The 22,146-nt window shown below is 45.3% G+C and overlaps 1 protein-coding gene across 1 annotated transcript; it reads right to left on the reverse strand.

Moving 5' to 3' along the window:
- Positions 1-8,114: 8,114 nt before the first annotated feature.
- Positions 8,115-19,957, reverse strand: LOC135239500 (leucine-rich repeat-containing protein 75B-like). The gene is made up of 4 exons (XM_064308182.1): positions 19,295-19,957; positions 15,333-15,461; positions 12,874-13,028; positions 8,115-9,187 (listed from the first exon to the last, which is right to left on the reverse strand). Exons 1-4 carry the CDS (start codon positions 19,583-19,585, stop codon positions 8,569-8,571), a joined length of 1,194 nt encoding a protein of 397 aa, XP_064164252.1. The 5' UTR covers positions 19,586-19,957; the 3' UTR covers positions 8,115-8,568.
- Between the last annotated feature and the right edge of the window lie 2,189 nt (positions 19,958-22,146).

Genomic DNA, 22,146 nt, shown 5'->3' on the forward strand with positions numbered 1-22,146 from the left:
AGTTAGTTCAGCTCCAGCTGCACACCGCCTGCCCCCTGCCTGACAGCGCCACCCACTGGCCTTCCAGCCCCTCTCCTGTCATGACCGCAGTCATCCTTTCCCGGCTTCAGTTAAACATTCTCATGGATATTTATGAACTGTCATTTTCCTATTTATTATACATGTATTTTGTAATCAACTTTTTTCAAGTATGTTTTTGTATATATTTTTTTTACTGCTTTTACTTCATGGCAGGACTTTTACTTTCTGACCCCTGGCCTTTCCACCTCTGTTCTCTTTCCACATCTGAACACTCTGCAGCCTATCAGTCCAGTGAGCCACCACAAGGGGGCGCTGTTCAGCCATGGTGGGCTCAGGCCCGTGGTCTGGCACCAATACATTGTTTTTCATACCACATTCTGAGGTGTGATTAATAATACCTGTATGGACAACTAGCTGCAGAGCTTTTATTACAGATTTTTTTAACCAACTGCCATTTGTCCGACAGTATGAGTCAGACTACCGAAATATGAGTAGGTAAAATAATGTAGCACATTATCAATCTAACTTTTCCTCAACTGTCATGGTTGCCTCTCAATGGCCTTTTTTTCTATTTATGTCTTGCTTTATTGCATATTTACTGGTTGATTGTCTATATTTGTCCTATTTATGCTGAGTGCATCCTGGTCATACCACTAAAGTGTAGTAAAATGGACTAAACTGATCACCCAGGAATGTACCATTAGCACCAAAAACTCTGTTATAGGGTTGGAATTGCAAGCTGTGATATAGGGATAGGGCTGTAGATTCTCTGTGATACAGGGATAGCATCGTAAACTCTGTGACTTTGGGTTAACACTGTAAACTCTCTGTGACTTTGGGTTAACACTGTAAGCTCTCTGTGACACCCATGTTATCATTGTAAACTCTCTGTGATACTAGGTTAGCTCTGTAAACTCTCTGTGACACTAGGTTAGCTCTGTAAACTCTCTGTGACACCAGGTTATCATTGTAAACTCTCTGTGACACTAGGTTAGCTCTGTAAACTCTCTGTGATACTAGGTTAGCTCTGTAAACTCTCTGTGATACCAAGTTAACACTGTAAACTCTCTGTGGCCAGTCATGATAGGACAGATTCTGCTCCTCTGGAGATGGATAATATCTTCAAAGTGGAATGACTAAATTCTGTTGTCACTGGGGGCAATGCATTGGGCACATGGAAAGGCAAGTGAATTCCTGGAGCGTTAGTGTATAAAGACTGCAGCCAACAGACAGGCCTATAGCAGTGTGTCCTGGCCTGTCCTGTACTGAAAGACTCTGCCCTCAGGACCCAATGTTGGATCACTTTACCCTGTCAGAGGCTGTGGATTGGAAGTGTCATCACTAAGTATCTTTGGGAAACTTCAGAAGGGTGAACTTTAGACACGTGTGCGTGTGTGTGTGTATATGTGCGTATGTGCGTATGCATGTGCTTGTGTGTGTGTGTGCGCATGTGTGTGCATGTGTGTGTGTGTGTGTTTGTGTGTGTGTATATGTGCGTGCCTGCATGTGCATGTGTGTGTGTGAGAGTGTATGTGTGTGTGTGAGTGTGTATGTGTGCATCTCTGTGTGCTCCGTACAGACATTCACCTTTATATTTGCCCTGGATCCAGTCACCTGTGATAGCGTTCAGGTTTCACACACACAATGGCTTTTGTCGGGATGCAACAATGCGTGTGAAACTGAGGTATTTCGGCTTCTTCAATGCTTTGAGTCTATTATACGTTAAGGTCTCGAATATCAGGACTGGATCTGCCTATTAAGTCTTATTTATTGAGTTCTGCAGGACTTAACGCAGGTCATTAACGATTGCATGCTCTACCTCACAAGCACAACTGAGGCCTTTGGAGATAGTGTTCTGTTTTACTAACATAATTTACTAGTCATAATATAGTGATAGCATGCTCTGCCCTGCCGGCATTAAGGGACCTAACTGTGGTACTGTCAGAACATGTTGCAGAAAATAAACTCCTTGCCTTAATGTTTTCACCAATGTGATACTCATTTACAAAGGTGCTGTTTAGGCAAGTTTTATATAGAAAATGAGTTCCATTCACCTGCCCTGTGATGAACTCATGTTTTGTTTGTTTGTTTGATATTGTGTGTGTGTTCTCAAAGCCAGTATTAACAGTGTTTAAGCTTAAATTGATTTGTTTGGAATGCACAGAATCATTGCCCCACACAGGAAATGTCTTGTTGAAACAGGAATCTTACTGTTCATTAGCATTTGTGCCTGCCTTCTGAGTCAAATCAAGATAAGAGCGTCTATTACTGGAAGTCAGGATATTCCAGTAAAGTTGTTGATATCGTGGGTCTTTATTATTACTGTGAACTTAATTGGCAGTCAGTTACAGTTCCTACACCTGGTTACTTGGGTCTGAACCGGTCGCTTAGCCTGAGGGCCTCCAGGGCTAAGGTTAGGGGGGCCTGATGTGGATAATTCAGTTTTTAGGACACACTTTTTTTTCTGGGTTCAGAGGCTTTCTTTTCCTTCAAAGACCGGGTGGCCTCATTTAGGAAATGGTCTTAGGTCAAATTGTATCTTAAATACTGGCTTTAGCAGAAAAAAACCATGACTAAGTAGTTATTTATAAAATCCCACTTTGACATGGGCATGATCGTATCTCGTAGCTGGTTACCTGTTATTTATGCAGACGTACTGCATGTTAGGTTAGCTCGTTCAATAGACCATATAAAAAGAAACTAATAGCCTAGTATTATGTTCATAACGCCCAGCCCTGTCCTTTAAAAAAAAAATCTAGTGTATGGTCACCCTATTGAACTGATAATGAATGTTAGATGTGAACAATGAATGAGTGAAATGCAACCTTATTTAGAGGCAAATGGTGAAATCGTGAGTTTGAATTGCAGTTCATTTGAGATTTTTAGACTTCACAGGTGTGCGAGACACAGAAATGACACTTCAAACTAGTGTAAGCAACTTAGTCTCAGTTTTATAAATCACGCGTGATCACAACTTGGGAAGTGATTTTGAAGTTACATACAAGTTTAAATTCAGGAGTGTTTTTTATGAATGAGGCCCCTGGAAGTGAGCAAAATGGCTGCAAACTGCTTTTCAGCTGGCCTGTGAAGAAATGCACAGACGTATCCCCCCCGTCAGAAATGATGAGCAGATGTTCCCATGTCATTAGAAAGCTGACAAAGTTTCATTAGACCTCCAAGCATTAGCTGCATCAAAAAAAGTGAGTGATCAGTGGCACAGCAAACAGGCCTTGCAGAGTAACTGAGGGTAATGGCGCTACATACCCTTTCTGAGTCCTTTGTCTTCAAAGGCAGGAAACAAAATGCATATTCATCATCAGGGATGCACAGTAAGGCATGATCTGTTTCGGGATTTTGTGCCGACTTTTGCTCTTATTTAATTAGCTCAGTCATATCTTGATCTGACATTCATTAAGCACCAGCTACAGCCACAGGCCACACATTTATCCTAAAGATTTTACAAGAGTGAACTGGCGTAGTTCATAGAGCTGTCAGAAAACTAAAACTGAGGTAATCGGTTGGAACAGGAACCAGCATGCAGATCAATGCTCCAGAAAGTGGAGTTGTGCACTCCTGCACTAGACACAAGGGTCTTTCACTGCCTGCTGTCAGAGTCAACACCGTACTGAAGAGGGCGATATTTACAACGATTTTGTATTCCATTTCAGAGAGGCTGCGTAGCCATGGGTACTGACACCAAGGACAACCACCTCATTAGGTGGAAAAGGAGTACAGCTGTGTGTGTGTATTGAAGGCCTTGTGCGGGGGGGAAGGCCAGTACTGCTTCTGTGGTAATTTTACAGGAAGTGCCTTCTGTTTTGTTTGGTTAAGGGGCCGTTCGCCTGTCTGTCTGGAATAAACAACCAAAGGAGTCAGTATTAAACCCTGGAGAGAACAGCGGGCTAATGCTAATGCAGGTCTCTACCTGTTTGATTCTTCCTCTTCTGGCAGTTCTGAAATATCAAATATCACCACTCCTCCTTTCTTATCTCAGATAGATTGCGGTGATCTGAAGGACAAACTGAGTTACTGCCATATTTCCAAAAAAAAAAAAAAAGTCTTCCATTTAAAAAAATAAAAGAAGTTGTGACTAGTTAATTACCTCTGTCAAATAATGTTGTTATCCGAATGTTCCTAAACACCACATCGGCGTTGCTGAATGTGCAGCAATGTTGAACGTATGAATAAATTCTGTCAGCGGCTGTGCTTTTGAGTGGAGGAGGGCTCGGAAGGGTTACAGCAGTATAAACCGGCCAGCGAAATATAAGCAGGTCTGTCTGTCCTGTTAAAGGTCAACAGCTTGATAAATGAATCATTTGCACATTTTGAATGTGTGCCTTCCCTCCCAGAGGTGGTGGGGGGTGGTGGGGGGGGTCATGGAATGTAAAAAGTGCCCCGGCTCCTTTAACCCTTCAAATGACAGCGTGCAGATGGCGTAACGACGTGCCCCGCCTGCAGCCTGGTCAGGTATCCCCTGTCCGTGGGTAACGGTCAAATGCACTTGAAATATAATTTTCCTTCGACACTACCTTTTAGGATTGATCCAAGCGTGAGTGCACATATAGTTAGGGTTTAAAAGTAAATAATAATAATAATAATAATAATAGCATGCCTTAACAATGGGGTTTTGTATTATTGTTTATTATCCCACATTTTATCCAATTGCCTGTGAGATGGTAATTGATAGAAACATGACCTTTAGCAGCCTGGTCAGGTTACTTGGAGATGGCTAGATACCCATATGATATGAACCCAGCTAGCCTCTAGGTGGTACTATAATTAAAGAACCAGATTTTTTTTTACCTTTGAATAGCAACATCTACCACACCCAAGTCCAATTTTCACAAAACTCGGGAAACACAATCTTTGAATGAGCACTACACATTTGACAAGTGAATCACTTAAGTCCATCTGGTTATAATCAATTTTTAACGAGCAGTTTTTCCCAGAATTTGTCCAGGTGGGTGAGGCCTATGAGATGACTGCTTATAAGTCAGAGGGGGTGGGGCCAATTGCTACAAAACGTAATAATTATCCCTGGCTCTCCATTCGGAATGAACATATTTCACACAAATCGATCCAAGAATGAGGGAATAGCGGATGAATGAGTTCTTAACTGCTCCATACTGAGGAAAGTGAATTAGCATATCAGAGTGCCATTGACTCTTTTGTGGTCGATAAACCAGTTGGCAGCCAGTGGCAGATGGGTTCCTTCTGAGTCAGGATCTACTTAGGATTTCCAGCCAGGGACTTTTTCCTTGGAAGTGTTGCCCTAGGCGTGCTTTGTTAAGCTGCTCTGGGACACTGTTCAAAGAAAATTTAATTGAACTGATTTGAATGTTGCACTAATCACCCAAAGCTGTTGCTATGCTTGCTGTAAGCCTGCAAACGTACTGCCTGCAAACGTTTCAGGAAAGCTTTGTGCTGATGAACACCAGTCAACAGCCAGCTTCACCTCTTTATTCTTAAATAGGCAATAACAATGCTGCTGCTTTAACCCCTTAAAACCCACTTAAAACCCAGGGCTTTTTGTAAGAATCCCCCCCATCTGAAAAAAAAACCCCCATGATCATCCAAAACTACATACAGTGCAGACATGGTACAAAGCTTAGAATAAGGAGCAAATTTGTACCAAAATGACCACATCCCATGACACTATGGACGTCTCACTCAGCAAACATACAGGACATATTTATTCTGAAAAACAACAAAGAAATACAAAAATATTTTCCTTTATTCTGTAGTGATTACGCACACTTCAGAAACTGGATGAAACCAGATTTTTTTCCCAGTTGTACCACAGGACGTATACAACACCAGGATAAATGTCCAGAATGGATTTAACAAAGCAGTAAAATTTGACATGCATTTTCCCAAAGGTGGGCCCAAGTGTCCCCAAAACCTCTCCAAATGGAACCAAACATCTCCAAATTGTAATATTGTGCGTATCTTTTTTCCAAGACATATTCCACTTCCAGAAGCCAATTCCACACAGGGTGGTAACCCTCTGGAACCCCACAAAACAAATATTCTTTATTTACCCATTCTCTATTTTTGACTAAGCCCTGCATTTCAGTCAAAAGGTGTCCTTTTGGAGAGCCTCTGTGTACATAAAAACAATCAAACCACTTGGTTTTACCTTGGTGTGTGCACTGACCTGCGTTCAGCAGTCAGGCTGCTGTAAGTCAGGCTCGTCAGTAGTAAGTAGGCTGCTGTAATTTACTGCTGTAATGCAATCCGTGGCTGTATGAAATGAGGCACAGCCTCCCAGCACCGCTTCTATTAAGTATCAAAGCTCACAAAGGATTTTCACAGGGAAGTGTGAAGTGAGGGAACTCATGTCTTTCACCAACATCTTCACACGCAGACACACACATACACACACACGCACGTGAGCAGGCAGTGCTCTGCACAATAACAGTCAAATTTACTGTGCTGACCTCTCACCGGGGATCTTCCCAGTGTGGTGAAAACCTGCCAGGAGTTTCCTCCCACTGGCGTAGCTCACAGTGTCAAAGAGGTGCACAGGACAGATGGACGGCTTCCCTCTCTCCTCTGTGCTTATCACAGCACGACTCGGTGCCAGAACTTTGGCATGCCAAGCAAACTTGCTGCGCAGTGCGCATTTTTCCTGTGACGGCAGTTGCTACCATGAGACTTTGGTAAATTATACAATCCTTCACGGAACATAAACTGAACACAAAACACAAAGATCAGCTGCTTCAAACTGCTGCTCTCCAACTTCCCTTACAGTCAAATGTTGTGTGACACAGCGAGATACGCACCATATTATATTTTTGCTGTTTATTTTTATGCCTTTTATTTGCAAAATAAGAATGTTTTTAGATATCATATCTGAACAGTTATATTCACTTATATTAAACACAGAACTGCGACTGTTGGGCGAGGGGTAGTGTGCTGTGAACAGTAGACCAGCAGGTGTCATTCAGGGAGTAGAAATCGGGGCAATCTGGGGGCAGGTCTACTGGTTACGGGCATGTACCCATTTAATCGGCATATGCCCACTAAGCCCTGCCACAGAGCCCAACGCCTGTGATAGACTGTGTCAGAATGTGTTATACTGTGATTCACACTGTGTCACAATGTTTTACACAGTGACAGGCTGTATTAGACTATGTTGAACTGAATTAGACTTAGTTTTAGAGCTTCGAACTATGTTTGACTGTGTTAGACTTCAATGTAATAGACTGCTTTAGAATATTTTAGCATGTCTGATTGTTAGATTGTATTAGACTATGTTAGTATGTTGGTGTTGGATTGTTTTGCCTTTTAGAGACTGTTTTAGAGACTGTGCCGGCATGTTAGACTCACTTAGGCGGTGTTGGCTAACAGCAGTTACTGCCAGCATGCAGCACAATCAGTGGAACCCGCAAGGTAATGATTTCGCCCCTCTGCACTCATCAATTGTTCCACTCCTCTGCTCAGTCCATTAGGCAAAATGATTCCCATAGTCGCTATGGAAACATACTTCAAATTCCACATGACTCCCGTTCACCTGCCGACGAGCATTTAAAAAAGAGAAGGACTGAAATGAAAACACTTTAGAGGTGTTAGAGGAACCGCACGTATTTGTCCGTAAATAAGAACCCCTCTGACACAGACGAAATGCAGCAGGGGATTTATGGCTCCGGTTTCTGGTCTGGCTGAGTGCCGCTCTGTCCTGATTGATTTTTTAAATGAATAAATGCGGAGGGAAGGGTGGGGGGGGGGGGGGCACTCTGAGCTGTCCAGGCCAAATGAAAGGGCTGCTCAAAGTGCACAATAATACTCCATCTTACGGCTCCAGCACGATATTACCTGTATTATATTACCTTTTACAAAATGTAATGTTCAGTTACATATGCAGGATAGATCACTGTGCTGGTTCAACCCAGCCAACACACACACACACACACACACACACACACGGGCGCACACACACACACACACGTGCACACACAAACACATGCACATGCATGCGGAAACGTCCTTGCAGACACACACAGTCTGTAAAGGCCTTCCTCCCGCGGGTTTATCAAGGTAGGCATAAATGACCCGAATCTGGCTTTGAATCAGCCCGGGTGTTTACGAGCTCACAGGAGTCCCAGAGTTTTACTGTCTCCAAACCACAGTCACACGACCACAATGTTTTACAGTTTTACACCACATAGCAGTGCCGCGTGTTCTGTCACATGCCTCGCCTGGTTTATAAAGAAAAACCTAACCCCTCACCCGGCACCATCACCTCCGAGCTCTCCTCCCCTCCCTCTCTCCCTCCTGTTCCATCCCCTACACCCGCACTGTCCGCAGCAGGATAAAAGCCCACCCGCTGTGGGAGGACAGGAGTGTGTGGCTGCCCTCGGACCCCTAGAACACCCACTGTCCCGCAGAGGCAGCCTGGTCAGGCTGAAGCCCCTCTCCATTGGCCAGCACGCTCAAGAAGTGCCGCAATCCGCCAATAATAGACTGGTGGTGGGCGGGGCTGTGGGCAAGAGGAGAAGAGTCAGACTCCTGCACCTAATTGCTAATTTGGGGGGGGGGGGGGGTTCATCTCTCATAGCATGGGCCTATGATGCTGAGGGGCGTGGCCCTGACCTCAACCCCACCGCCAGCCTCCTCCATCTCTGGTCTGTCCCAAAGCTCCTCCCCCTGCTCCTCCCCTTGCTCCTCCCGTCTCTCCTGCTCCTCCCCATACTCTGCCCCTTGCTCCTCCCCCTGCTCCACCTCCTCTTGCTCCTCCCCCTGCTCCTCCCCTCGTTCGTAGATGGTGGTCAGGCCGCTCCGCAGGCCCAGGCGGCGGCGCAGGGCGAGGAGGAGGGGCTGGGGCAGGGTGAAGACGTCCACGTTGTTGCCCAGGTCCACCCAGGCCAGGCGGGGGAAGCGGGAGGGGTCCTTGAGCGCCTCGGCGAGCTGGCGGGCGGCGCCCGCGGTCAGCCGGTTGCCGTTGAGGGCGAGGGCGGCCAGGCCGGGGAGGGCCGCCAGGGCGGGCAGGAGCGCCCCCAGCTGCTCGTCCCGCAGGCCTGTGAAGCTGAGGTCCAGTGCCGCCATGCCCTCGCCGTTGCCGTGGAGATAGCGGGCCACGCGGTGGAGGTCCCGGCCGGAGAGCGGGAGGCTGGACAGATCCAGCGTGTCGCCCGCCAGCTTCTGCTGCAGGGCCGTCTTCACACTGCCGGACACACAAATATCCCCACATCAGAGCAGCACAGAGAAGGGGGTACTAATGGGACAGGGGCAGCACTGGGACAGGTGTAGTGACGGGCCAGGTGTACTGATGGGACTGGTACAGTGTTAGGACAGGTGTAGTGATGGGACAGGGGTGGTACTGGACAGGTACATTGTTAGTACAGGTGCAGTGATGGGACAGGTGTAGTGTTGGGAGAGATGTAATGATGGGACAAGTACAGAATTGGTGGTAAAACCTCAGTAATTACACACACCCTTCCACACATTATATGACTGTAGGCTGAACGCAGTTCACACTCCACCAGCAGGGGGGGCCACACTGCCGAGGACACACTAAGCTCAGTCCAATTAAATGGGTCTTACCCACTGAGACCTCAAAATAAGACCAGTCCTGACAAACCACAGAAATAAAACAAGACTGTGCAAGTATTAACCACATTAATATTTCCCTGAATTCCTGCAGGGCTTTCTTTTTAGTTTAAGCCGTTCACCGAGTGTGGCCAAATCCAAACCTCTGTCCTCAGCTCTCCTGGGGATCAGTCTTTAACCTGAGGGAGCTGTGCAGACAGGCCAGTCTGTTCCTGTCTGTGCCCGTGATTCAGGCTCTGCCCCTCCAGCGCTGCTCTGCCCCTGTGCCCAGGGGCTGCTGGAGCCCTGCGCCCCTCTGCTTGCTCGACCCGCCTGCCACTCTCAGCGCTGAGATTTATCACCTGGCACACCAGCAGAACACAGCGCACAGGAGAACACCCTGACTGCAGGGAGTACAACACGCACACACATACACACACACACGCGCACACACGCACACACAAGCACACACGCGCACACACACAAGCACACACACGCACACACACAAGCACACACGCGCACACACACACACGCACGCACACACACACACACGCGTGCACACACACGCGCGTACGCTGCACACACACGCACATGCACACACACACGCGCACACACACACACACACACACACACAGCATACCCTAGCTCCTGTGGTATTAATATCAGCCCTGTGCCACTGAGCCCCATACTGCTGCTGACTGCAGAATACAACACCGCTGAGGGAGAAGGATGTGTGTGTACGTGCGTGCATGTGAGTGAGTGTGAGAGTGAGTGAGTGAGTGAGTGAGCGAGCAAGTGAGTGTGAGTGCATGAGTGTGAGTGAGTGAGTGAGTGAGTGAGTGAGTGAGACAGTGAGTGTGAGAGAGTGAGTGTGAGAGTGAGTGAGAGAGTGAATGATATAAACTGAATCTTATCTCATCTGTGCCAGAGCTTTTTCTGGAGATGTTTCAGTGCAACAATGGATGGAATGACATCTGCCGCAGTCGTTGCGTAAGAAACAAGTGCAACCTGTTTTACCATTTAATGTAGATAATGTAGACCTTTATAAGATAAAGGCAAAAAAATCCAAATTCCTGCCCTAATTATTCATCAGACTATTACAAGGATGTTGTCGAGCCTCTTCACTTTAATGGCGGTCTATATTTATTTGAACCGCAATACACAGACGAAGAGCTAAATTAAATTTGCATGTGCACAAAGAATAGTGTAGCTTACGGTCAGTTCTGCAAGTTCAGACAGAATTATATTTTCATGTTCATTTTCACTTCCCAATAACAGGTTTAGATAAACCAGACTTGCCTGAAGGTACATTGAACCTGTAGCCTATCTGGATAAGCCCCATAGATGCCATGTTGAAGCAACTGGCATAGATAAGAAAAAAAAAAAGGTCTAAAAAAAGACTCAAATTTCTTACATCATAAAACAGGAATACAGATAAAGGCCAAAATAAAAACAAACCTGCCGGTCACAAATCGCATGTTGTGGAGCGATCGATCCGGTCGATCGATCGGTACACCCCTGATTACAACCTCAGCTCCTTCAGAATGTGGGTAGACTATGGTAGCATTACACTGCACTCAGGTCTAGTATTTAAAGGGACAGGAGGGATGGGCAGGTCCAAGGGCTAATTGTGACACGTGGTAGGATCATGTGGGGGGTGGTCTCGCTGTAGCTAAGTAACTTGGCATTGTCAGGTGAGGTGGGGGACGACTGCAGGTACCAGACAGGTGAGAGGTCAGCTGCGCAAGTGTGTGTGTGTGTGTGTGTGTGCGTGCGTGCGGGGCGGGGGCAGTAGGGTTACTCCAGATCAGCCGCACAGTGTGTGTGTGTGTGTGTGTGTTGTGGGGGGGGGGGGGGGGGGGGGGCGGTGTGCAGCTGCTCCTGCACATTGTCCCTCAGATTACAGAGGATTACAGCACTGAGGTGTCCAGAATGACTGCACCGCAAATGGAGGCCAGAATCTCCACACGGCCAAGAGCGTTCCTCGCCTGGCGTCCCAGTGAGAGAATGCGCTGGCATGCATCGCCAGGTCAAAGGTCACTCTCACCTTCAATCAGTATGAGACTCCGCATAAGGGGGGGGGGGGGGAGAGGAACGCTCAGGCGCTGAGCTCACTGACACCGACCCAGACCGCATAACCACCGCCGCAACATTTGCGCCAGGGGTCCGCAGCCTTTTCAACCGCTCGTGCCAATTTTACAGTTTAAAAAAAGAAAGACTGGCATGACAGTCATTTTTTAACGCGCCTGTAGGCTATTTTCATTTCGCCCACTCGCCTTTGTATTGTTATCGCAATTTAACTTCCTTTAACAGAGCGATGTAGCCAGTACAGACTAATGATAATCAGGACAATTTGTTCGATGTGCTGTCAAGATCAGCGTGCATCCAACACACACACACACACACACACACACACACACACACGCTCACACATGCATCTTCACACAGTAAAATGTTCGATCAACTTGTCCTATTGGACTTATATGTACTCTTAGAGTTGAATTAAAATTTGAAATTTTACTGTGCAGTGCTCCAATAGGTGAGGGATAAATACATTGGGCTTTACTGATTTAGTGCAATCCCTGTTCCTGCTTTTCCCAGCTCAGCTCTGTGATCTCTGATTGGCTGATACTTTAATCTGGACACAGGGCTCTGAATGGTCTGTTTTAGCAGACACGAAGCTGAACTACCATGAACTGGAGGATGAGAAATTGTTTGTGAAACTCTTTTTAACCGACATCACAGGCCATCTTTATACATTCATCCTACAGACAGACCATCTCAACCGTCCCTCATTGGACTAACACGCACAGAGGTAACGATTACACACCGAATGTTAAACATTGTCTAACAGGGCTCACACAGTGCTGAATAACGTCCCATAAGAGTAACGTGACCTAGCGCGTTTCTGATGTAGCTGGCTGTCAGACAGGCAGGCGACTCTACATACTTTATCAGGTATCTTTAATCACTTTACCTTGCCAAAAGCTACACCCACTCCGTGGACTGCACAGAACTGGGATTACCTGAGGCCAGCTTAGTCTCTGTGCTTTAGGCAGATGGTCTGTGAGCAGGAGGCACAGTCAGACAGACAGGCAGACACACAGACAGATAGGCAGGCAGACAGACAGATAGGTCAACAGGAAAACTGACACACAGTCAGACAGGCAGGCAAGTAGACAGACAGACAGGTCAACAGGAAAACAGACAGGTCAACAGGAAAACAGACAGACAGACAGACAGACAGGCAGGCAAGTAGACAGACAGAGAGGTCAACAGGAAAACAGACAGACAGACAGGCAGACAGATCCAGGGACTCACCAGACTTGAGCCTTCCTCTTGGGCATGCCCTGCCACGCCCCCTGCCCGGCCCCGCCCTGCCCCGCCTTGCCCTGCTGGAGCCATTTGGAGTGGGGGCTCAGGTGGTAGACCAGCTGCCTGCAGATCTTACTGGAGCTCTTCAGGCGATCCGAGTCCTGTAACACACAGACTCCTTAATAAAGCCTTTATAACACAAACAAACAGCACAAAACACCCGCAGCTTACATCACAAGCGCCTTTACGACAGCTCTATAACACAACGGACATGATTGAGAGAATGTTCTCTGACACATGCTGGAGGGAGGCACCTTACCGCATGTACACACACGCACACTCACACACCCTAACACATGCACACACAACAGCTCAGACGGCACCAGCAGGGGCAGGGTTACTGTTCTGTACCCGATTCCAAAAGCAAAGAACCAACACGAGCACCTTATTTCACCTAATAATCAATCCCCATCCATCCCCCATCCCCCACCCATCTCACACAAACACGCCAGAGCCACCTAAGTCACAGAGGTAATCTGATTAACAGGAGCTACCAGCCCTCAGACACTCCTGCTCTGTCTTTCCCCCAGCAGATTAAAGAGGATATATTTAAAGCAATAACATTGATTGAACCTGAATTGTTGGGTTTAAAAAAAAATAAGATTATGAATTTTGCCATTAGAAAACTCCACCTTTTATTTTCAACATGGTTTCGTGCACGCAGGGTTTCAGGATAACATCTTTTTGTGACACTATCTTATCGACACAGCGTGCGATATCGCCATAGACACTCCAGAAGGGAGCGTTTCTGCTGGAGTGGGGAAGCAGGCTGACCAGCAGATCACAGATCTTATCTCTGAAATCGTGACCATGCCTGAAATACAGCTTCACTGAGACCTTTGTGAGCTGTCAGAAATTGAACACCGCTTTTATATTCTACTCTTTGGAATTCAGTTAATCCCAGAAGAGATAACTCTCAGGTATCACACGATAGCCATCTTTAATCCCACCTTGTGCAATAGTAAATATAGATTAGTCCAAAAATGGTTGAACGTGTCATCCTCTCTAAGTCCTTAAAAGCACTGGATAAATCTAAACACAAACGCAACAACATGGAAGTTAGCTGTGCTTCAGTAGAGGTGTGTTCAGGGGCTTCTGAGTCTGAGCACATTTAATACACTCTCTGGAGAGGGTACTGATCACACCAACTGCACTGCAAAAGAATGAATTCTTTTGAATTCACAAGTATAATGCAGAAGTTATTAGCAGGTAACTGTGGATAGGAACAGCCATTTAATACAAATCTTAACAAATCTTAATATCATCTCTTAATGTTTTTCATCCACTTAAATGATCCTTTTTAAAACTTTACAATTCGGCCTAATCCCTTCTTAGTGTCCTTCTGCTAAGTTTGAAGAGCGGAGTCTTGCTTTCAAACTTGTGCTATGTGTTGTGATACTTGGTGACCTGATTTTCTTCGCTCTTTACTTGCAGTGTGGTGCCCTGGTCTGATGAAGGCAATGCAGAGCATGCTGCTCAGTGACCTCTGAAATGAAGCTCCTCAAATGAGAATGTTGGCTGGGTTTCACACAGTGGAGAAGCTCAGCAGGTTTAAAAAGCGATGACCCACTTAAGGCACCCTGATCATTATTTAAAAATAACTGTCAGCGACAGCAGATGGAAACCTGGCTATAAGCCCCGCCCCCCCTCCAATCCACCTCCCCCCCCCAACCTAGCGGCGCAAACAGGTGCGAAGCTCCGCCGTCACCTGACCTCGCCGCGCGAGCGACGGACGGCACAAACGCAGAGGAAAGTATCCGAAACATCTCCACACGGGTCAGCTGCCCAGAGAGTCTACCCAAATGGCTCAACCCTCCCCGCTCCAACAGCCCACCTCACCCCCTCAGACTCGCAGCCCACCCCCAGCACCTCAGGTCCTCGTTTTGTTTTAGGTGAACTGATTTAGGCTGGCAACAAGGCTGAGAAATCCTGAGATTTTTTACTAAAAATATACTACAGGAGAGCCAGTGAATATTTCACACCCTGTACATCACAGAGTACTACAGGAGAGCCAGTGGATATTTCAACCCTTACAGGCCATACAGTACTACAGGAGAGAGCTAGTGCTGATATGAGGAGAGGTGTATCATACAGTAACTTGCAACCTTGGAATATTATCCAGAAGGACTAATGCAGCAGTAACACGGACCGATTAAATCCCACCCTACTCATGATGAGACAAGATTAATTTTGTCCTGCGACTCCTGGTTGTAGTCAATTAATAACAAAGCTGAGGCTCAACCATGCAATGCTGTTGTCACTGTGTAACTGGGGAGCCCCCAATGTTTGATTTTAGCACCATTTCACTGGTGAGATGTGTTTGAATGCTCGTTCACATTCTACTGGCCCAAGAGTCCAGCTCTCTAGCCGATGAAGCAGAAGGACATTGCAGACGAGGGGCTCACCGGTTTGGGACACTGCAGGTCCCGGGCCAGGGTGAGCAGGAGCTCATGGGAAATGGGGTCCACCAGGTTGAGGAAGGAGGCATTCCTGTGCAGGACATCGTTCAGCGAGGTCCCCTCCAGGCCAAGGTCCTGTGGGGAGGACAGAGTCCAGTCAGCCCAAAAGACAGATCTCACCGTCTCTGCTGCAAATGGTGGTAACCACAGTACCGTTGTCATGGTACTATCATAGTTTTGCATTTTAAAAGAACGGTACACATGGTAATAGACGTGAAATCCATATTGGCGACGGCACATATCATGGGATATGAAAATTTGGCATGTGATCCAAGTTCCGTGTCTCAAGGCTTTCCTGGCAGACCCTTGCCATGTATGTGCACCCTACCTGCAGCCTCTTCCCTGTCATGGAAAATTTGTTTTCCATGTAAACACATACCCCAGTCATAAGTCATGCATGGTCAAGTTTTTGTAAACAAGCATATTAAAATTGTCATCTGTTTAGATGACAGCAACCAAGTCATCTCAAACGTCCTTATTTGTGTTCATGAAACCAATCCTTCTCACGTAGGTCTACCATGAAGCCAAAAGAACAAGTGCAAAGACTTGTGGGTAAGTGCCTGTTGTGGTGAGATGTAGGAGGGGTGGGGAGAGTGTGAGGTGAGATCTCTGGTCACTCAGACGCACACAGAGATGTTCTCATTATTACTGTAGAGTTCCACAGCAGGTCAAGAGTTAAAATGTCGTAGGAAATTAAACATTTTTTTAAAATCACACCAGGGCAAGAGAGACTGAATAGCAAGTTCTCAAGCCATCAGTAAATACTTGCACACAATGACTTGCAGATCCTGTCAATGATTCCTGCTCGCAGTTTATTACAAGAGATGGTCACAAAAAAACCATGTAGCATGCATTCGAAGGTATTTCAAAACCGCAGCCATAAACCGATCATGTAGTCCACAAGGAACTTTCAGACAAATAACTTAAAAGGACATTTAAGGGAAATTTTACTTAAAGAGATATTTAAGGGGGCGACATAGCTCAGGAGGTAAGAGCACTTGTCTGGTAGTCGGACGGTTGGTGGTTCGATACCCCGCTCTGGGCATGTCGAAGTGTCCCTGAGCAAGACACCTAACCCCTAATTGCTCTGGTGAATGCGAGGCATCAATTGTAAAGCGCTTTGGATAAAAGCGCTATATAAATGCAGTCTATTTATTTATATTTATATTTCACTTTGGTATAACACAGGTAATTTCGTGGAGCTTACTCCAATGTATTTGCATAGCATGAATACCAGCACCATCAGCTGTCCCTGTTGAGCATTGACAGCAGCGCCGTTCCTTCCAGCTTTCCAGTTCCGAATTCACTCCCGTTCAATTTTGCGACCTCCCTGAAATTAATCGTTTCAAAACACACACTAACCACGATGAACAACTGGTCGATAAAAAAAAAGAGTACTAATGTCAAATCTCCCTGGTTTTTTGAATAGCTGATGTATGCTTGACACTTTATTGCCTTATAAAAGAAAAAGAAGACGCAGAAAAGGTTTTGTTATGTTATCTTAGCGATGTACCCTTCAGCATGATAAAATTCACATGGACGCGTGCATTTAAAAAATCAAACTACGACTTGCTGTGTGCAGTAGCCAATCTGAAAATAGTTTCTGTTCCCTGAGACCTTATTCTGTACTCTGGGGCACAGTGTCAATGTTGTTTTAAACGTTTATAATGCTGCCCCCTGAAAAGCATCGCCCCCTGCAGGCCAGCAGCACCCAGCGCAGGCTAAATCAGCCCAGCGCAGCTGAAGCCAGTCTGGGGTGACCTCTCCTGAAGCTGAGGCTCCAGCACACATTCAGTACCTTCATTCGCACTTCACAGCAGAACGTATGCAGAGCGTCAAACGCACGCAGACGCACGCACTCTACGTCCATATGGCAGCGGATTACTCGATCTGCCAGAACCGACCGTCATAATCTCCTGTTATGGTGACGTGTCATAAGCTCCACAGTGCCTCACCTCATTAGTCAGAGGACACCAGAGCTCAAGGTGAGGAGGAGTTTTAACCTGATGAATATCACATTTGGTAAAATCAGTGGAAGGAGACACAAAGAAAGACTTGTAAGGGATTTTGACCAAACCTCACTTGTCTTGCTATTAACCACGTGTTGATAAGTTTTACAGTTTGAGTTATTAAACTTAAAACAAAAACGTATTTTGTGCATTACGGCATCATAATCACCTTGAGCTCAGAATGTTAAAGATTATCAGTCTCAGTCCATTCTGGGACAGAACAGTACAATATTAGCAGAGAAGGGTTGAGGTGCAATGTTTGTGATATAACTAGTTAGGTCAGACAACTGCCTTAACTAAATGCTAAACCCACTGATCAGTTTAGCTTGCTTCTCTGTTCATTATCTCACACTGGACAAGGACAGCCATTCCATTCTTCTAGACAACTGAAAATCCTCACACATAGCAAGGTTAGCTAGCCAACGTTGTGAGAACATTGTCACTACTGATTTGAATGCTTTGACTGTAGCCAGCTAACTTTACAAATGGCTAATTAATGTGACATTAAATGCCAAGCCATTTTCAAGCTAATGCTACAGGTTGCTAACATTAACAGTGTGGCAATAGCCTATTGTCTCAATAGCTACACCATTTACCAATTTAGATAACATTTCTCTAACTTGCATGTTTTGCTGCAAGTTCATGGCACCCCTCCAATTGATCCATTAATACTTCTGTAAGGTCTCAAAACTTCATTCATTTGCAAGGCCTTTAATTAAGCCAGGCTAAGGCGATTCCAGAGCTTAATAATCTGACCCTGCCAACCTCTCAGGGTGTTGTGCTTACTCTTAACAACCATGGGCTTCTCTAAGCAGCTGACAGGGCACTTGAAAATAAAGATAACTGACTCTCACAAAGCAGAGTGAGGCTATAAGATGATATGTTAATGCTGCCAACTTGTGTGGGGGTTGATCTCATATGCTTTGGGGTTGAGTGGCAGCCAGTGGCACATTAAATACTGTGCAGGTGGAAGGAAGAATAGATATCAAGTCCTAAAAGCAAGAAGCAGATTCAGAAAGAAATGGAAGCAGAAGAAAGTGAAGTTGCAAAAAGTCTGCATATTTCAACAAGAGAGTGATTGAAAACATACCTCAAAATCAACCATGAACTACCTAAAGATACAAAAGATGAAGGGTTTGGAGTGTCCTTGGTAGTCCCCAGAATTGAATATTATTGAAAATCTGTAGGGTGACCAGTGCATTCAAAAAGACCTAATAATTCTGAAACAGAAGATCTGCAAGGAAGAGCGGGGAGAAAAAACTAAAACAAGAACAGAATGACTGTTCGCTGGCTACAAATTCAGTAAATTAACTCATTTTGCACAAAAATATACTGAAATGATCTCTACAGAGGTTGTGTTAATTCTTTAAAACCTTAAAACACTTATAAAACCAACTATTACTACTACTACTATGTATTTTATTATTATTATTATTATTATTATTATTATTATTAGACCAGTGCTATTATTCTTGATTATTGTTGTCCATATTAGGATTAAAACAAAATATTTCGCTTAACAGAGTGCCAAGATTCGATTCGGCTATATAACCAAACATGTAGCCTATCAAGTAACAATCCGCTTTCTTGGCGGGGCTGTCAGATCTGCCAACACGTTTCATTCACCGCGGGTTGCGTCGGTCAACAAACAATCGCGTGTGACAAAAACACTTAACCTCGCATCCATTTACAAAACCTCACGGTTGACAACATTTCTAAAAAGTTCTGAAACTGCACAAACTGTAAATTCAGACGATGCCAACGGCTAGTGTTCTTCCCTTTTATTTTCTTTACTTATAATGGCTTCCTTCCAAACACACCCACACTGGTTTGGCCGTTAATTACCATAATTTGCATGACACATGTTTTACAACACCGCGGGTCTTTGACGTTTGCTACCTTTCTGAGTAATTTGAGCACGTCGCACGCCTGTTCCACCTTGTGCTCGCGCAGAAGCTTCTGTATCTCCCGGACCCACGCCACTCTCCGGACATAGGGGTTAGGGCGGCTCTTCCGCAGAATATCCGGCAGCTTGTCGGAATTCAGTATCAAGGAAGTAAACACAAAATCTCCACCGACACAGCTTCCACTCCCACCGGCTTCCCCGCAGCTGCCCCCGCGCTGGCGTCCGTTCTTCTGAATTTTAATTTCATTGTCCAGGCTGCTCCGTCTGCTGAGTCTCGGCCCCATCGTTTCACCCGTCAAATATTCTGGACTCAGAAGCAAAGTTTTCTACCGAATATGCTGTGCTGCGAACTTGATAATAACGATTTTATCGTCGGCTACCTGCTTTATTTATCCGGGTTTGTTTCATACAATCTAATTGCACAATAAACTAGGTTTTCCCAGTCAGTATTTGTAATCGAACGAGATCAAACGAAAATGCAATTATCACTCCGGTTCATTTATACTGCACGCGGGACAAGGGGCTAACGCTGTGAGTTTCTCCGCCTGTCTTGGTTGTTGCAGAAGGGAGGGTGTAACCGGCGGCTGCCTCCCCACCGGCTGTTCTGTATTCATCCATCTGGACAGCTCGCCACCGTGAGGCTCGTTCGGTCTCTGTCCAATCACAGCCTGCGGAGGCCACGTGCGCCGTAAATAACAGGAATCCCTGACCGGCTCCAGAAAGCAGATATTCCGTATGACGGGCGTAGTCTACTAGAGCTGATCCAGGCCCAACTGTATCAGGGGATCGCCATAATACGTTTTTTTTTAAAGTTATAATTTGTTTTATTAAAAAAATGTTTAAAAAAATATATTTTGCAATATTTCCCCAAATCAATATATAGCCATTGCATATCAAGTCCAACCAGGGACCCCCTACAATACTTCTAGGACCCCCAGGGGTCCACTGACCCCTGTTTGAAACCCAGGGACTAGTGTAAAGTAATTGTACTCACTGTTCAAAGCTGTGCTGCTTTTCTTAAAACTAGTTTTAAGTTATTATGTTTAAGTTAGAGGACATAAGAGAACTAACATTGTGCAACATCATAGTGATGTTTCAGCCACTGCATTACATTACATTTATTTGGCAGACGCTTTTATCCAAAGCGACGTACAAGAAGTGCATGCCAAAGGTCATTGGAACAGCTACAAAACATGGGTCTGATAAGCACAATACTCATTATGTAATAGTTCTTCATAGCCATGAGAACATTAAGTCCAGTTCACACAGTAAGCATAGGCTGTGTCAGAAAGTTATGGTAAGTCAAACTAGGAGGCATGACAATGAGCTACAACGTGAAGATAACGATACAAGTGCAATGTAAGTGCTGGATGGAGGTACAAGTGTCACATGAAAGTGCTACAGGAACAAATTAGAAGGATACAAGTGATAAGAGCGATTCTAGATTGGGAGTGCCCTGCAGAGTAGTGATAGCTAGTCCAGGTGCAGCCAGGTGAAATGCTTCTTCAGGCCACAGCAGAAGCCTGACATCACTCAGGCCAAACAAACATTTGTTCTTCATGGAATGCATGGCTGTTTCTGGCATATTTCACTGCACTATGCAAGTGCAGTCCATTTACCATTTACCATTTACCACTGGCCCTTCCACACCCAAGAGCCCACACAGCTGCTCATCCCAGACCTCATCACTCTCTGTTCAGTTTATCGCAATGCCCTGCTCGCTCACTTACTGGCCCCTGCCGTCAAGCCACTGCAATTGGTCTGGAGCGCAGCTGCCCGCCCGGTCTTCAACAAGCCTAAATAATACCTCATGCCACCCCACTTTTGAGCAGCCTTCACTGGCCGCTTGCATTCAGATCCAATTACTAACGCTGGCATGCAAAGCTGTAGTGCTGCCCCCTTCCCATTCCGATCCTCAAACAATGATTACATCATCATACGCTCTGACCAGGCCTCTCTGTGATTGGGCTTCTCGTGCCAGCTGGCTGTCCCACCCCTGCCTGTGTCCAGGACTGAGTTAGCATCAGTGAAAGGGAAGCTATTTTGTATCAGTTTGCAGAATTTTTTGTGGAAACCATCACATAGTTCTTACAGGTTTTAGCCAGCACTGAATTGTTTTACAGATACCCCACCAATTTTACAGTTTAAATAATCGTCTCTAACAGGAACCACATGTACCCAAGATAATGATTAGTCAGAAGTGACTGACTAGTGCATATCAAGGTTGTGCAGCATTCAGAATTGAATAGTGAATGCCTCTTTAATTCCAATTCAATTATTGAATTTGAACAGCATTTGAATTGCGGCTCTGAACAGGATGTAGAATTGCAATTCAAATTTGAATTAATATGGTGCAGTGGGTAGCCTCTTATCCAAGTACTACCTAACCCCCAATCCACTTAGCTTCAGCCATTTAGGATACACAGTGGCTGGCTAGTTTATTTAATCTAGAAAGGCACTAAGATCGAAATGAAAAGCAATAATACCCATGATTATACACAAGGAATAGATGGAAATCATTTCTAGAAATGAGTGATATAATTATTGGTGGGATATTTTGTGGTAAATCATCTGTCAGATGCAGTGAAGTGAAGTTCTCTTGAATTAATCTCTTGAATCTTGAAGCAGAATTTAGTTGAATGGCAATTAATGAAATTCCACTTCCTTTCATTACAATTTAAATTCTGATTCAACATTTCTGTCATTCAATTCAAATTACACCTAATGAATTTAATGGGAGTAAATTCTGAATTTATGAATTTTACACAACCCTGGTTAACGCGGGGTGTATTCATAAAGAATGTCCTCAGAAGATGGGCTCAGAAAAAAAAATATGATCCGGTGT

The sequence above is a fragment of the Anguilla rostrata genome, chromosome 14, assembly GCF_018555375.3.
Source record: "Anguilla rostrata isolate EN2019 chromosome 14, ASM1855537v3, whole genome shotgun sequence".
NCBI lineage: Eukaryota > Metazoa > Chordata > Actinopteri > Anguilliformes > Anguillidae > Anguilla > Anguilla rostrata.

What these genes read in the sequence shown, in the direction of transcription:
- LOC135239500 (XM_064308182.1), bottom strand. Translation starts at nt 19,585, where the DNA reads ATGGGGCCGAGACTCAGCAGACGGAGCAGCCTGGACAATGAAATTAAA. An exon ending in TGCTCAAATTACTCAGAAAG is followed by an intron (nt 15,462 to 19,294) that starts GTAGCAAACGTC and finishes TCCTCCCCACAG; the next exon opens with GACCTTGGCCTGGAGGGGAC. An exon ending in ACCTGCAGTGTCCCAAACCG is followed by an intron (nt 13,029 to 15,332) that starts GTGAGCCCCTCG and finishes TGTGTGTTACAG; the next exon opens with GACTCGGATCGCCTGAAGAG.